The sequence below is a fragment of the Mirounga leonina genome, unplaced genomic scaffold, assembly GCF_011800145.1.
Source record: "Mirounga leonina isolate KUSES-001 unplaced genomic scaffold, KU_Mleo_1.0 Mir_125, whole genome shotgun sequence".
In the NCBI taxonomy this organism is placed as follows: Eukaryota; Metazoa; Chordata; class Mammalia; order Carnivora; family Phocidae; genus Mirounga; species Mirounga leonina.
In genome coordinates, this window is record NW_023270305.1 from 72,202,007 (window position 1) to 72,214,348 (window position 12,342).

The 12,342-nt window shown below is 49.9% G+C and overlaps 1 protein-coding gene across 6 annotated transcripts in view; it reads right to left on the bottom strand.

Moving 5' to 3' along the window:
• Positions 1-12,342, bottom strand: part of TBC1D8 (TBC1 domain family member 8) — a 98,397-nt gene that overhangs the window by 17,189 nt on the left and 68,866 nt on the right. For 4 of the 6 annotated variants that reach the window (XM_035001801.1, XM_035001799.1, XM_035001797.1 and 1 more), the window contains 6 exons: positions 9,750-9,957; positions 8,232-8,426; positions 6,656-6,835; positions 4,864-5,014; positions 2,156-2,370; positions 1,063-1,180 (listed from right to left, as the gene is read on the bottom strand). In XM_035001801.1, coding sequence (XP_034857692.1) covers positions 1,063-1,180; positions 2,156-2,370; positions 4,864-5,014; positions 6,656-6,835; positions 8,232-8,426; positions 9,750-9,957 — 1,067 coding nt within the window. The remainder of the gene's footprint in view (positions 1-1,062; positions 1,181-2,155; positions 2,371-4,863; positions 5,015-6,655; positions 6,836-8,231; positions 8,427-9,749; positions 9,958-12,342) is intronic. The other 2 variants (XM_035001800.1, XM_035001798.1) reach the window with 1 other exon arrangement.

Genomic DNA, 12,342 nt, shown 5'->3' on the forward strand with positions numbered 1-12,342 from the left:
AGGTGTACACATTACCTAGGGGGCGCTGCTGGTCACTGAGGAGTAGACACTGTCCCGTAGGAGCACCATCAACCGATGGCGGCTTTGGCAGCTTGCCTCCCGGTGACCCTGACACTCTGAGGAGTCCGTGCTACTGTGTGCAAGCTTAGACCGCCTCCCACAGCATAAAGTGGAAAGGGAAGGAAGCCCGTCACTCAGGCACCTGGAGGGAGCCAGGGAAGACAGTCTAGAGCACTCCGCCACATCCTTCCCAGCCACCCCCCGCCCCCACACTCCCAGGGGTCCTCACATTCCCTCGGTTCTTGACACCAGTCTTCTTCGGGAGCGTCTTCTTCCTGCCCTGCCCCTACCTCCAGTCTTTTGCCAAATTCTGTCTCAGATTGGTTCTTTTGTTTCTGTTCCCACCGCTGCCGCCCGAATTTTAGGCCATCTCCAGAAAAGGTACGGGAGAGTATCAGCAAGCCGAAGCAAGGTTTCTGTCATTTTGTCCACTAGGAGGGGCTGGACCACAGGGATAATGCAAATGCCAATCCACCACAGAAAAAGAAGGCACCAAGTGGGTGCCTGAGTGCTGTGGGGTCACAGGTCTGCCCAGAGCCGGGGCCAGCAACAGTGGGCCTTCTCACTTATCAGTGTATCCAAGGCCGGGGCAGGGAGCGGGGGATGTCCCAAATCTGCCCTTCAGGTCCAGCCTCGAGAGTCTCCACAAGGGAAAGGGGACATCTGTCTGCAGGAGCTCCCTGGGTACGAAGGGCAACACCACCCTCCCTTTCCAGGCCGCAGTATCAGCAAAAAACCTCTCTGGTTTTCACTTTTCAACTTGTTTCTCGAACCTAAACATTTTTCTTTTCAGGTAACCTCAGTCCACCCTTTTGCCAGAATGGTGCAGAGATTACGCCAGTTGGTTCTGCACATTCAAGAGCCAAACAGTGTTTGTACAGAGACCAGCTGAGTGGCACAGGGGATTTCTGAACAAGGACTGATGACAAATGTCTTTGCCCAGGCTCTGTCCCTGCTCCCCAAGCACAGAAGAGGAAGAGGAGGAGGAAGGAGGCAGTTTACCAATGACTCGGTGGTTGAAGTAGTCGGGCAGCATCCGCTCACACACAGCGACGAGCAACCAGAAGGCCTCCTCCTCCTTGGCGTACAGCAGCAAAACGGAAGTCAGGATGTTCATGGACTGCTCAGGGTTCACAGAGGAGGGGACGCTTCATGTCAGACCACGTCGTGCCACACAGACATTAAAAATCACACAAGCCCAAAGGGTCCACAGAAGTCAAGACTGTCAATGAGAGACCCAGTCTAGCCCAACCACACTGACACTTGTCAAGTGGAATGACCGTGTTTATCAACATGGTCCCCACAAGACACCCCAGGCTGAGCCACCAGCCACCACTCTGTCACTGTCCCCATCTAGGAAGGCTGGGGTCAGCTGTGGTGCATGCCTTAGGCTCAGGTCAAATCCAGCTATTCTGTGTGTATGTTCTAACACACACACACACACACACACATTCACGCATTGATTTTGCTTTTCACAGGAAAACAAAGTTTAAACTCGTCTATTTTCAGGTATCAGAGACTTCTCTAACCCAGTCTAGTGGTGGGGTGGGGGCAGTGGTGTTTTGTTTTACTGGGTTCTATTTTGTGCTTGTTTACCACATCCCTGAATAAACTTTCCGAGTAAACTCAACAACTGTTCAGAGGGCATCTTACCTCCACTTGTGCTTCCTGAAGGAAAAGGATCGGCCCCAAACATCTTTTTCCTCCCCAAACAGCACTGATATTTAAAAAATAATCCCTGTAACTTCTGTAGAGATCTAGAAAGATAAAGCTCCACAGAAGCGTTATCAGTGCCGTCCTACAGCGGAGGCCTGGAGGGGCGGTAAAGACAATGTGTCCTGCCGTGGACAGTGACTCATCATGTGCACTGCTCTTTTCGGGCACCACAGTTTCTAATCTCAAGTAATCAGCCTGTTTGACTATACGAAGATGATTCCTTTGACCTTATTCAATACATTCTTTAAGGGAAGAGACAAAGCACAGAGCCTTCACAGGACAGTCTTCGCTACCAGTCGAGAACAACAGAACCCGAAGCCTGGGTGACCAACACAAGACACAAACTCAAAGATTTCTGCTCCTCCACTGCACACCTCACCTGGCAGTACCCAATTTTGGGGTTCCGGTGGGCATAGGCTGTCAGGACTCTCCTCAAAGCAGCAATTCCCGTTTCATTCTGGAAGGCGGGATGCTCCGGTAAGGAACGGTGCAGGTCCCGTTCTATCTCCTCGGTCACCAGGCAACATTTTCCCATGGACTCCTCCACCAGATTACCATAGTAACCCGGATGCGAGGCGAGATCGGTTACAGCATCTGACGATTTAAAAGTAATTTTTCAAGGGGGCGGATTACCGGGACAGAGTCAACATGGGGAGGGGGCTTGTCCTGCCGGAAGACCTCAGTGCAGTCTCGTTACTGGAGGGACAGAAAATATTTTGAGACCACACATAGGCCGAAAGGACTTCATTTCTGCCAAAAACAAAAAAGAAAAAATGAAACAACATGGCTTTTCTAAGAATAACCTTAGCGAGAGAAAGGAAACAGCTCATACTAGAAACAGTTGTATTAATATGCTTTTTGTAAGTTGTATTCTCTAGTAATAGGGACAGTGGATATATGTGTGTATCTATACATACAGACGTACACACAATTTTCACATATTAACACAAAATTACTGAGTACGTATGTGGGAAACACATGAGAAGGTGCACTTATGTTTAGTAATCAAACAATTATCAAGGAGCCAACAAGCTGCCAACAAGAAACTCTGAGGCTGGGATCATGATAGGCAGGGCGGCCAAGCACAGTCCACCCACCCCCGAGCTGCCCCCCAGGCCTCTGACAAGCAAGGGACACCAGGGGTGAGGATCCCATGCCCTCGTCAGCCAGCACCAGGGCACCTGTGGTTCCAGCCAGTGATCCCGCAGGGGCGCTGGTGGTGGGCGGGGCTCCAGGACAGAGGCCAGCCCCACGTATGGAGGTCCCAGGAGAGCAGGGCAAGCAGAAAGGGCCCAGTTCTGCCTTTAATCGCCAGCCTAGGTCTTTAAATTCTGATTGGCTTTAGTAAACTGCCCTCCTCAACTCAGCCTTCTGCTAACTGTGATTCCTCATCCCATCCCATAAACAATCACTACGACATTCCCTTGTCCTCAAGGCTTAATACTAACAGCTGCCCCTCAACACGCGACAGCCTAAATCCCACAGCAACCTTTCTGTCAGCACTGTCACTTTGAAGGAAAGACAGCCCTTTAGGAGCTAGCTTTTTTTTTTTTTTTTTAATATGATGTCTGTGTATGTCCATTAAAGGGGTAGACTATACACCCAGTGGCATTAATAGATGTCAACTGTTAGATGGTTAAGGTGACTCATGTGACTTTCTTTGCTCGTTCCTATTTTCCTTTCAACCCTGTGTAGACATTGTTTCCATTAAATACAAAAATGCAGAAGACATTTTTGATTTCAAAAAGGCCTGTCTTGCTGAAGAAACCAGCCAAAAGGGACTCAGCATGTGAAACAAGGTGAGCAGTGATAAACCCATCAATGAATCCCAACTAAGCAGACGCCAGCACGTATGTCGGAAAGCAGGAAACATACACCTGGGCACCCTGGGCCAGAGAGGGGATGGGCTTGGCTATTCGGGGGAGGGACTGAGAAGAGGGAAGAGGGATCACTGGGGTGAAGGTCTGGCATGAAGCCACACGAGGGAGGAACATAAGAAGGGTGCAGGGAGGAGCGCCTACGTGGCTCAGTCGGTTGAGCGTCTGCCTTCAGCTCAGGTCATGATCCTGGGGTCCTGGGATCGAGCCCCGCATCGGGCTCCCTGCTTGGCAGGAAGCCTGTTTCTCCCTCTCCCACTCCCCCTGCTTGTGCTCTCTCTCTCGCTGTCTCTGTCAAATAAATAAATAAAATCTTTAAAAAAAAAAAAAAAGGGTGCAGGGAGAAGACAGGTACCCAGGCCTGGCCTCCAGGAGGCTCGTGCTGACCTGAGCCCACGGGGCCACCGAGGAAGAGCAGACCCCCTCCCAGGCCTCCAGCTGCACCCTGACAGGAATAGCAAAGCCACCCCACTGGACAGGGGCCTTCCCTTCCTGCTTGCAAGGCCCCCCCTCTCCTACTGAGCCAGACAAAACGGCCACCCTCAATGTGGAGACATTGCTCAACACGTCTCTAGAGAAGTCAGTCCTCATCTCTGCCCACCCACTGGAGAGCATCCTGATGAGGGATTCCCAGACATCACCAAACAGCAACAGAGGGAAAGTCCTGGGGCCTGAGGCCAGACAAGGTCATCACTGAATGGCTCAAGTGGTGTGGGAGGAGGAAGTGGGGCAGAAATCTCTGCAATGGTGCCTCCTGGGGATGCCGTGCATCTTCCACAAAGGAGGGACCAACAGAAAGTATGCTGGGGGATTTATTTCAACGCCACTGCAAGTGAACAACATACAGAGGGTTGGTTTGTTTAGTCTAGTTCAAATGTATGTCCTAGAAAGACACTTCACTTCTAGGAGGTTCTTTAACAGAGTTCTCAAGACTACATACACACTCCAAGTTATTTTTAAAGGAGAGGAGAGGCCTTCAGCCAGGCCTCACATTGGCCAAGGAGGACACCGCAGCCCAAGGTCTTGGGCAACTGGACCAAGGTCCTACAGCTAACACAGTAAGGGTGCCGAAGTTCTTGGCTGGCAACGATGCAGGAAGAATCCAGAGACAGAGGACCTGTCTGCACATACACGCTGTTCAGATCTGGGCCTCTGTTCCTGTGTCCGCTCCAGAAATAACAGTTTGCCTAAAAATACCAGAAACACGTACCTGAGAAAAGCAGCCAGAGTCTGCCACGTAAAGATTCGGGGATCCCCATGGCTACAAGCTTCCGGATCTTCTCTGTGCGGAACATACACACGGTTCTGCCATATTCCACAAAGTGGTCATTCCACAGGCTTATTTTTATCTGTTCCCTGGACTGGAGATGGAAATGCTGTTAACGTGCAAAGAAGCCCTTCCATGCCTTCCACCACAGCCCATCTGCAACCCACCGCAGAGGGAGGCTGCCTCTGTTAACAGAGGGACCAACAGTGATGGGCAACTGGTTCAGCAAATATTTTTGAAACACTCGCAGGCACAGAGGATGTAAAGATGAGTAACAACACCAAGTAACAGCCCTTCTGGAGTTCAGAACCCAGCAGGAGAGTTTACGCAAATAAAATGCCATTTCCTTGGCAAAGTTGATAGTAAGAATAGGTTTGTCCAGATACTCAAGTCCAAAGCAACTGGGAGGGTGGGGTGGGAGTGGGGGACATCAGGGGAAGCATCTCAGGATGTTAACACCAAGCCAGCTGTTGAAACACGGGTCAGCTCAGAGGGTGAACAAGGGGGGGGCGGCGGGGGGGGGGGGGGACCTCATAATTTGCCCTGAGCTCCGGGACAGCCAGAGGAAAAACTGGAGCCTGAAAAAAATCATACTGTTCTCATTATCAGACACAAGACAGATACCATTTCTCTAGGCAACTAAAAATTCTTTAAAATTATCCCTAGATGACAGGAGTTGTTAGTACCTTTTAAGCAACATGTTTTGTTTTTTTATTAAGGTTTTATTTACTTATCAGAGAGCACGTGCACAAGCAGGAGGAGGGGCAGGCAGAGGGAAAAGAAAGCTCCCCTCTCAGCAGGGAGCCCGATACGGGACCCGATCCCAGGACCCTGGGACCATGACCTGAGCCGAAGGCAGCCGCTTAACCGAATGAGCCACCCAGGCGTCCCATTAAGCAACATGTTTAATATGCTTTTCATTATCTGCATTCTCCAGTAAGGGGAGAACCTTCTACATATATTCAGTATTCTTACAGGAGCTCATTGAGCTGCTCTGTGTAAAGCATTATCAGAAGGCTCCGTTTTGAATGAATAAAGCTAACGATTATACAGTAGCCAAGTAGGTGACAAGGCACAGCTTGGGGTGGTAACGTCCACAGACACCCCCGGCACACGTGGTCCCAACGCAGCCTCCCTCCAGCCGCAGTGTCTTTCCAGAGTACAATTTCTAGCCTCTTTACCCCACAGTGCATGACATTTCCCTCGGATTCTCCCTATAAAGAGGACAAGGATAAGTAGATGTAACAGAAATATCTTTTGTCCGGTAAAACTACAGCACAGGAGACCTTTTGTTCCAGGAGAGAACCAAGCAATACTGTAAAAGGAGCCCACACAGACACCCCTGGGTAAGAAGGGGAACACTTGTTCTGCACCTGCAAGAACCCACAAAGGACAGCACTGATGCTCTCCAGGTCACATGGCCAAGAGCTGTGTCCGAGAGCCACTTAAGGGGCAGGTAGGGAAAGCCGACGGCCTCAGTCATCTGATCACATCCTCCATGCACCCGGTCGTGCCCAGGCAGCTGGCATCGGCTGGGCCCTCCCACTACTGCCCAGGAGGGAGAGGGAGGGGTGCTAGCTGCTGGGGTGGCCAGCAACCTGCACCACACCTGCTCTCCTGAGGCCCGCGAGGCTGGCGCCAGCAGGTGCACGGCCCGCAGCAGGCCTGACAGCTGGGAACCCCCACCCGTGCCGGCTCTGCCGGGGTCCGGCAAAGGCAGAGCCAGGCCACCCACCATTCGTGAGTCGGGGCTCTGGCTGCCCGCCTGCTGGAACACAGAGATCAGGGCCTCAGGGTGGAGCCGCGGGCTCTTCTCTTTTTCACTTTCCTCGCTATTTTGAGAGGACACCATTTCAAGATCCCCAAACTTGTGGTCACTGCACATGCTTGTTGAATGAAACACAGGTGAAGTCTGCTGGAAAGACATAAAAAAAAAGGACGTAGCTAGAAGAAAGTCATTACTTATGGAAGAGTCTTTGTTTTGCCTTTGGAGGCATGAAGGTAACATATTTTTTAAATTTATTTATTTGAGAGAGAGTGAGTGTGTGAACATGAGTGAGCAGGGGGAGAGGGAGAGAGAGAATCCTCAGACTCCCCAGTGAGCATGGAGCCCGACAAGGGGCTCAATCCCAGGACCCTGAGATTGTGACCTGAGCTGAGATCAAGAGCCCAGTGCTTAACCAACTGAGCCACCCAGGCGCCACGAAGGTAACATACTTAAACACGCCTGTGTAGGACTCAAGGGAAACAGACTAACATTAGCCCCAACAGATTTGATCCTCAGAAAAGAATGTGGTCCACACTGTGCTTTCCTGGGAAGGCTGCTCACAGCATACAGGGTATGGGGCCAAGAGCGGGGCAGACAAGAACCATTTCTTGTATGCTTCCAGAACTGAGGATGACCATCTTTAGAAAACAGCTCTCGGGTACTGAGAAACTATATCCTTTCCTCCCTGTCACTGCACTGGTAAAAAGAGGTGAAAAGGGGCGCCTGGGTGGCTCAGTCGTTAAGTGTCTGCCTTCGGCTCAGGTCATGATCCCAGGGTCCTGGGATCGAGTCCCGCATCGGGTTCCCTGCTCAGCAAGGATCCTGCTTCTCCCTCTCACACTCCCCCTGCTTGTGTTCCCTCTCTCGCTATGTTTCTTTCTGTCAAATAAATAAAGTCTTAAAAAAAAAAAAAAGAGGTGAAGAAAGAGAGGGACGGGTGTGAAACAGCAGGAGAGGAGTCCCCAGCAGATCCAGGTCTGTTTTCCAGCTGTCCAGCCTTAAGGACAATGTAACTTCTCTTTTAACAAGTTCCATCTGCCCCCAAATAACATCCCCTCAATCTCGGGGGAGGGGGCGGAGCACAGACCCCTCCAACCTACGAGGAAGGTGTCCGCTAACCTGCATGCAGGTCGATACCCATCAAACCCTCTAGCCTGGGAGAGGTGCCCTGTCAATCCCTCTGATGTGTGTGGGTACCCCACCAACCTCTCTAACATATGGAGGGGTGCCCATCAGTTCCCCTAACCTCTGGTGTGGGGTGGTGCCCTATGAGCCCCTCTAACCTGTGAGCAGGGTACCCTGTTAGCCCCTCAAACCACTCACTGCGTGGGCCACCCTCTAACCTGTGCAGCACCCACTCAGGACCCCTCGAGTATCAGAAGTGATACACTGTCTAATACACAGGCCCAATCATCTCTAACACAGTTCTCTCATTTCCAAGTGGATTGTGGTTATGCGCACTCCCTTTAGAGACCACTGCCCTAGAAGGGGTGAGAAAAGAGATCTTCACTTTATAGGATCCCACTGTTTCTAAGCATCATACCATGTCTTCATCTTGTGAGGTGTCATAATGCACGGGGTGTTTGGCGTGCACCTGCTTCAGCCTCATGAGCAGGCTTTCCACCAAGTTATCTCTGTCCTTTAGCTCGATGAACTGGAAGGCCATCTTGCTCCTGATGCTGATGATGATGGGATTAGGGAGGAGACTTGTGTCCTCCATCTTCTCAATGCTCACCACCTATTGCAAAAAGTTACACACAAAAGGTCCAGCAACAGACAACGGAGGGCAGGCATGTCAATTACCTATTTAGGAAAATACCACCAGAAAGAAGGCAAAACCAAACAACTGCCCTAAGGAACGGATACAGAAGTTAAAAATTATCTAAGGCAGCCTATTTACGGTAACTCTAGTACCCATCGACAGGTGAGCGGAGGAACAAAATGTGATCTACCCACACAACTGAATAGGACTCGGCCTTGAAAAGGAGAGAAATTCTGACATGTGCTACAACATGGATGAACCTGGAGGACATCATGCTCGGTGAAATAAGCCAGCCACAGATGGGCAAATACTGTATGATCCCACTTAGACGAGGGACCTCGAGTAGTGCGATTAGGAGACAGAACGTAGAGGGGTGGTTGCCCGGGGCTGGAGAGGGAGGATGGGGAGTGAGTGCTTAATGGGAACAGAGTTTCAGCTGGGGAAGACGAGGAAGTTCTGGTGATGGTAGGATGATACTGTGAATGTACTTAACACTACTGAACCATAACACTTAAAAGTGGGTGAAGTGGGAAATGTGATGTTACATATATGTTACAATAAGACAAGTAAGTGCACAGGACAACTCTTGGATTCCTTGCTCCGCTCCTAAGTAAGAATATTTGCAAAATGAAAACATCTAGAAAATGACATGGAGGTAGATCACATGGATGAAAAATTCTGAGTTTTCCCAAAGAACAGTGCTCAGAATTTGGAGGTCCTGATGGGAAACAGAGGGGTGGGTATGGTCACCACAGACATGCCCTGAAACCAAAGGACTGAGGACGGCAGATCAGGAAGTAGCCTCAGGTTGCCCTGCATTTCCAGGGACAGATCGCAGAATTTTATAGCAGGAAGGGAAGGGACCTGATCCATATTAAAGGAAACATTTTTTAAATGTTTCACTCAAGTCCCAGGAGGGTACAAAAGTCATGCAATCTGACATTGGCAAAAGGTGATGCGTTTTGTCGGTTGCCTTTTTTCTTTCCCCTTTTTGTGAGTGCAAGGGGTGGAATCCTTCCTAAGAGCTGTTGGAAAAGCTTTAACTGCTAGGCAGGGAGGTGAGAGTGCTTGCTTCTCACCAGTCACTTCCAGGCACATTTCAGGCTGTTGGAGCAACGACAGAAAAAGCAACAAGCACATGGGGACTGGTCAAACGCAGGCCGTGCTTCTCCCCAGAGGCCCGTCTGCAGCCGGCAAAGCCCCACTGGGTGAGCAGCCCTGCCCCAGCCGGCGACCTGGCCACCACGGGCTCAAGGGCAAAAGGCGGGCTCGGGAAGCGCCGGCCGGGGCTCCGCCTACCTCTCTGAGCGGCAGGATGACATTGCAGCAGCCATCCTCCTTGCTGGCGAAGCAGATGTAGCGGTCGGAGGCGAACATCCGCCCCACGGTGTGGCAGCGGCTGAACGGCGTCCACAGCGAGCAGTCCAGCACGGCGTGCAGCCTCTCGCGCCTCGGCAGCCTGAAGAACGCCCGGAAGAACTCGTTCTGTGCTCTGGCTTCCAGGTCCCTGGCGGAGGGGGCAGAGAGAAGACAAAGAGGCAGGAACGGTGAACGAACACATGGGCTTACAAAGAAAACCCTGTGAAGCCGGATGTGAAAATGGATGAGCCCCGCCGGGTCCTGCGTGGGTCCCAGCACGCACCCCACTTCACAGCCAACCTCGGAGGGAACGGGTACTCAAGGCAGAAGGGGTCGCCTCTGCGCAAAAGTAAGACAACAAACTCACAGACCAAAACAGATACTCCTTCCTGGTTTGAGCAACACTGTGAATCACCATCAAACAATGGTTTAAGGATCCAGGATCAGAAAGTCCGTAACACCAAGTGCCGGCGAGGACGTGGAGAAACGGAAACCTTCATACACCGCGGGTGGGAATGTAAAATGGTGCGGCCCGTCTGGAAAACAGTTCGGCTGGTTCTCAAAAGGTTCAACATGGACTTACCATACGACCCTGCAATTCCCCTCCTAGGCGTAGACCCCAGAGAACCGAAAATGAACATCTGCTCAAAAACCCGGACACGCGTGTTCAGGATGGCAACAACCCAAACATCCATCCGCTGATAAACGGATCAACAAAATGGGACAGAGCCACACAACAGAACATCACCCGGCCACACGAAATACTGACACAAGCTACACCAGGGACTGACCTCGAAAGTGTTACAGATATAAAAGACTGCATACCGCCTGATTCCCCTTATATGAAATTTCCAGAATAGGCAAAACTCATAAAGACAGAAAATAGCTTAGTGATTATGTAGAGCAGGGGATAAGGGAGAAGTGGGGAGTGACTGCTCATAAGTCTGGGGTTCCTCCTTGGGGTGAAGAAAATGTTCTAAACCGAGCGTGACGATGGTTGCACAACTCTCTGGATTGAAAAACCACTGATTGGGATGCTTTAACAGGGTGAATTGTATGGTATATGAATGACAGCTCAAAAAAGCAGTTAAACTGAGATCTGTGCTGGGCATACAGTAAGTGCTGAATAAACATGAGCTATTATTACCTTTAAAAAACAAATCCAAGCGGCATCTGGCTGGCTCAGTCGGTTAAGCATCTGACTCTTGATTTCAGTTCAGGTCACGATCTCAGGGTCATGACAGCAAGCCCCACGTCAGGCTCTGCACTGGGCGTGGAGCCTGCTTCAGATTCTTTCTCTCCTTCTCCCTCTGCCCCTCCCCCAGCTCTCTCTCTCTCTCTCAAAAAATAAAAAAATAAAAAAACAAATCCAAGTAAAAGTATCACTGGAGAGAAGCCCATCAGTGTCACATCAGTATGGACAGTGGAGAATGGGGGAGAAATCCTACCCTAGGGGACCCCCCCCATACCCTGGGTCTTGGTTCTAACATCCAATAAAGCAAGAAGGCAGCGAAATCACAATGTTTGCAAATACTGATGAATTTATGTCATACCCCAAAATTCTAGTAGAGAGGAAATTCCACTGTACAGAGATAAAAATTTTTCTTTGCCACATCGAATAAGAGCTCTTTAAATTTATCTGAGAGAATTAGCACTGCGCTCAAAGTAAGGAATATGAACTCTTAGCTTTCTTATTAGCTGGGTGACCTTAGATAACACTTCTCCATATCACATCTTGACATCTGTAAAATGGAAACAATACCTAACCTTTCTGCTTCAAGAGATCCCTGAAAACATATGATGTCCACAACATTGAAAAAGTAGGTTAGAAATAGCTTCTACAGTATGATCCCATTTAAATAAATTCTATAAAATTGCAGAAAGTGATATGTAAAAAGATTTTGCATAAAATGTTAATAGTAGTTGACTCTGTGTAGTAGGATTTCCACTTTTCATTTTTATTCTGCTTAAATTTTCTACCTGACCACATATTGTTAGCTTTTTTAAAAATGAAGCTATTTTCTTTTAGGAAAAGAGTAACTTTTAAAATGTTGCATAAATTTTAAACGCCCCAGTCTGAGTGATCTTTTAGACACATCCTCCCCTCACCAGGGCCAGGCTCACACATAGAGGCCCCTCCTGCCCTGCTTCCCGTTTCCAACCCAGTCCTCATTTTCACACCATCACACAACTGTCTTCCCAGGAGACCCCACAGAGAGATGGGGGAGTGCTCGGAATTTACTATCAAGCCCTCACAAAGATAAATACATGCATGTTCAGAAAGTCCTCCAGGCACAGCGAGAAATTAGACAAATTCTACAGATCAAGATGGGTCCAGTTACTGTGGGCCAAAGGCTGCAGCACCTGATATTCCAGGAATGGCTGTTTCCAAAGGAGCCTGCGCTTCCTCCCCAGAGAAGCTGGGAGAACGTGGGAAAGCACCGTGAATGCTCTAGAAATTCACATACTACAGGATGGAAGTCAAGGACCCTCAAGATCACCCCACTTCCCTGAAAGCAGACCTATATTCAGC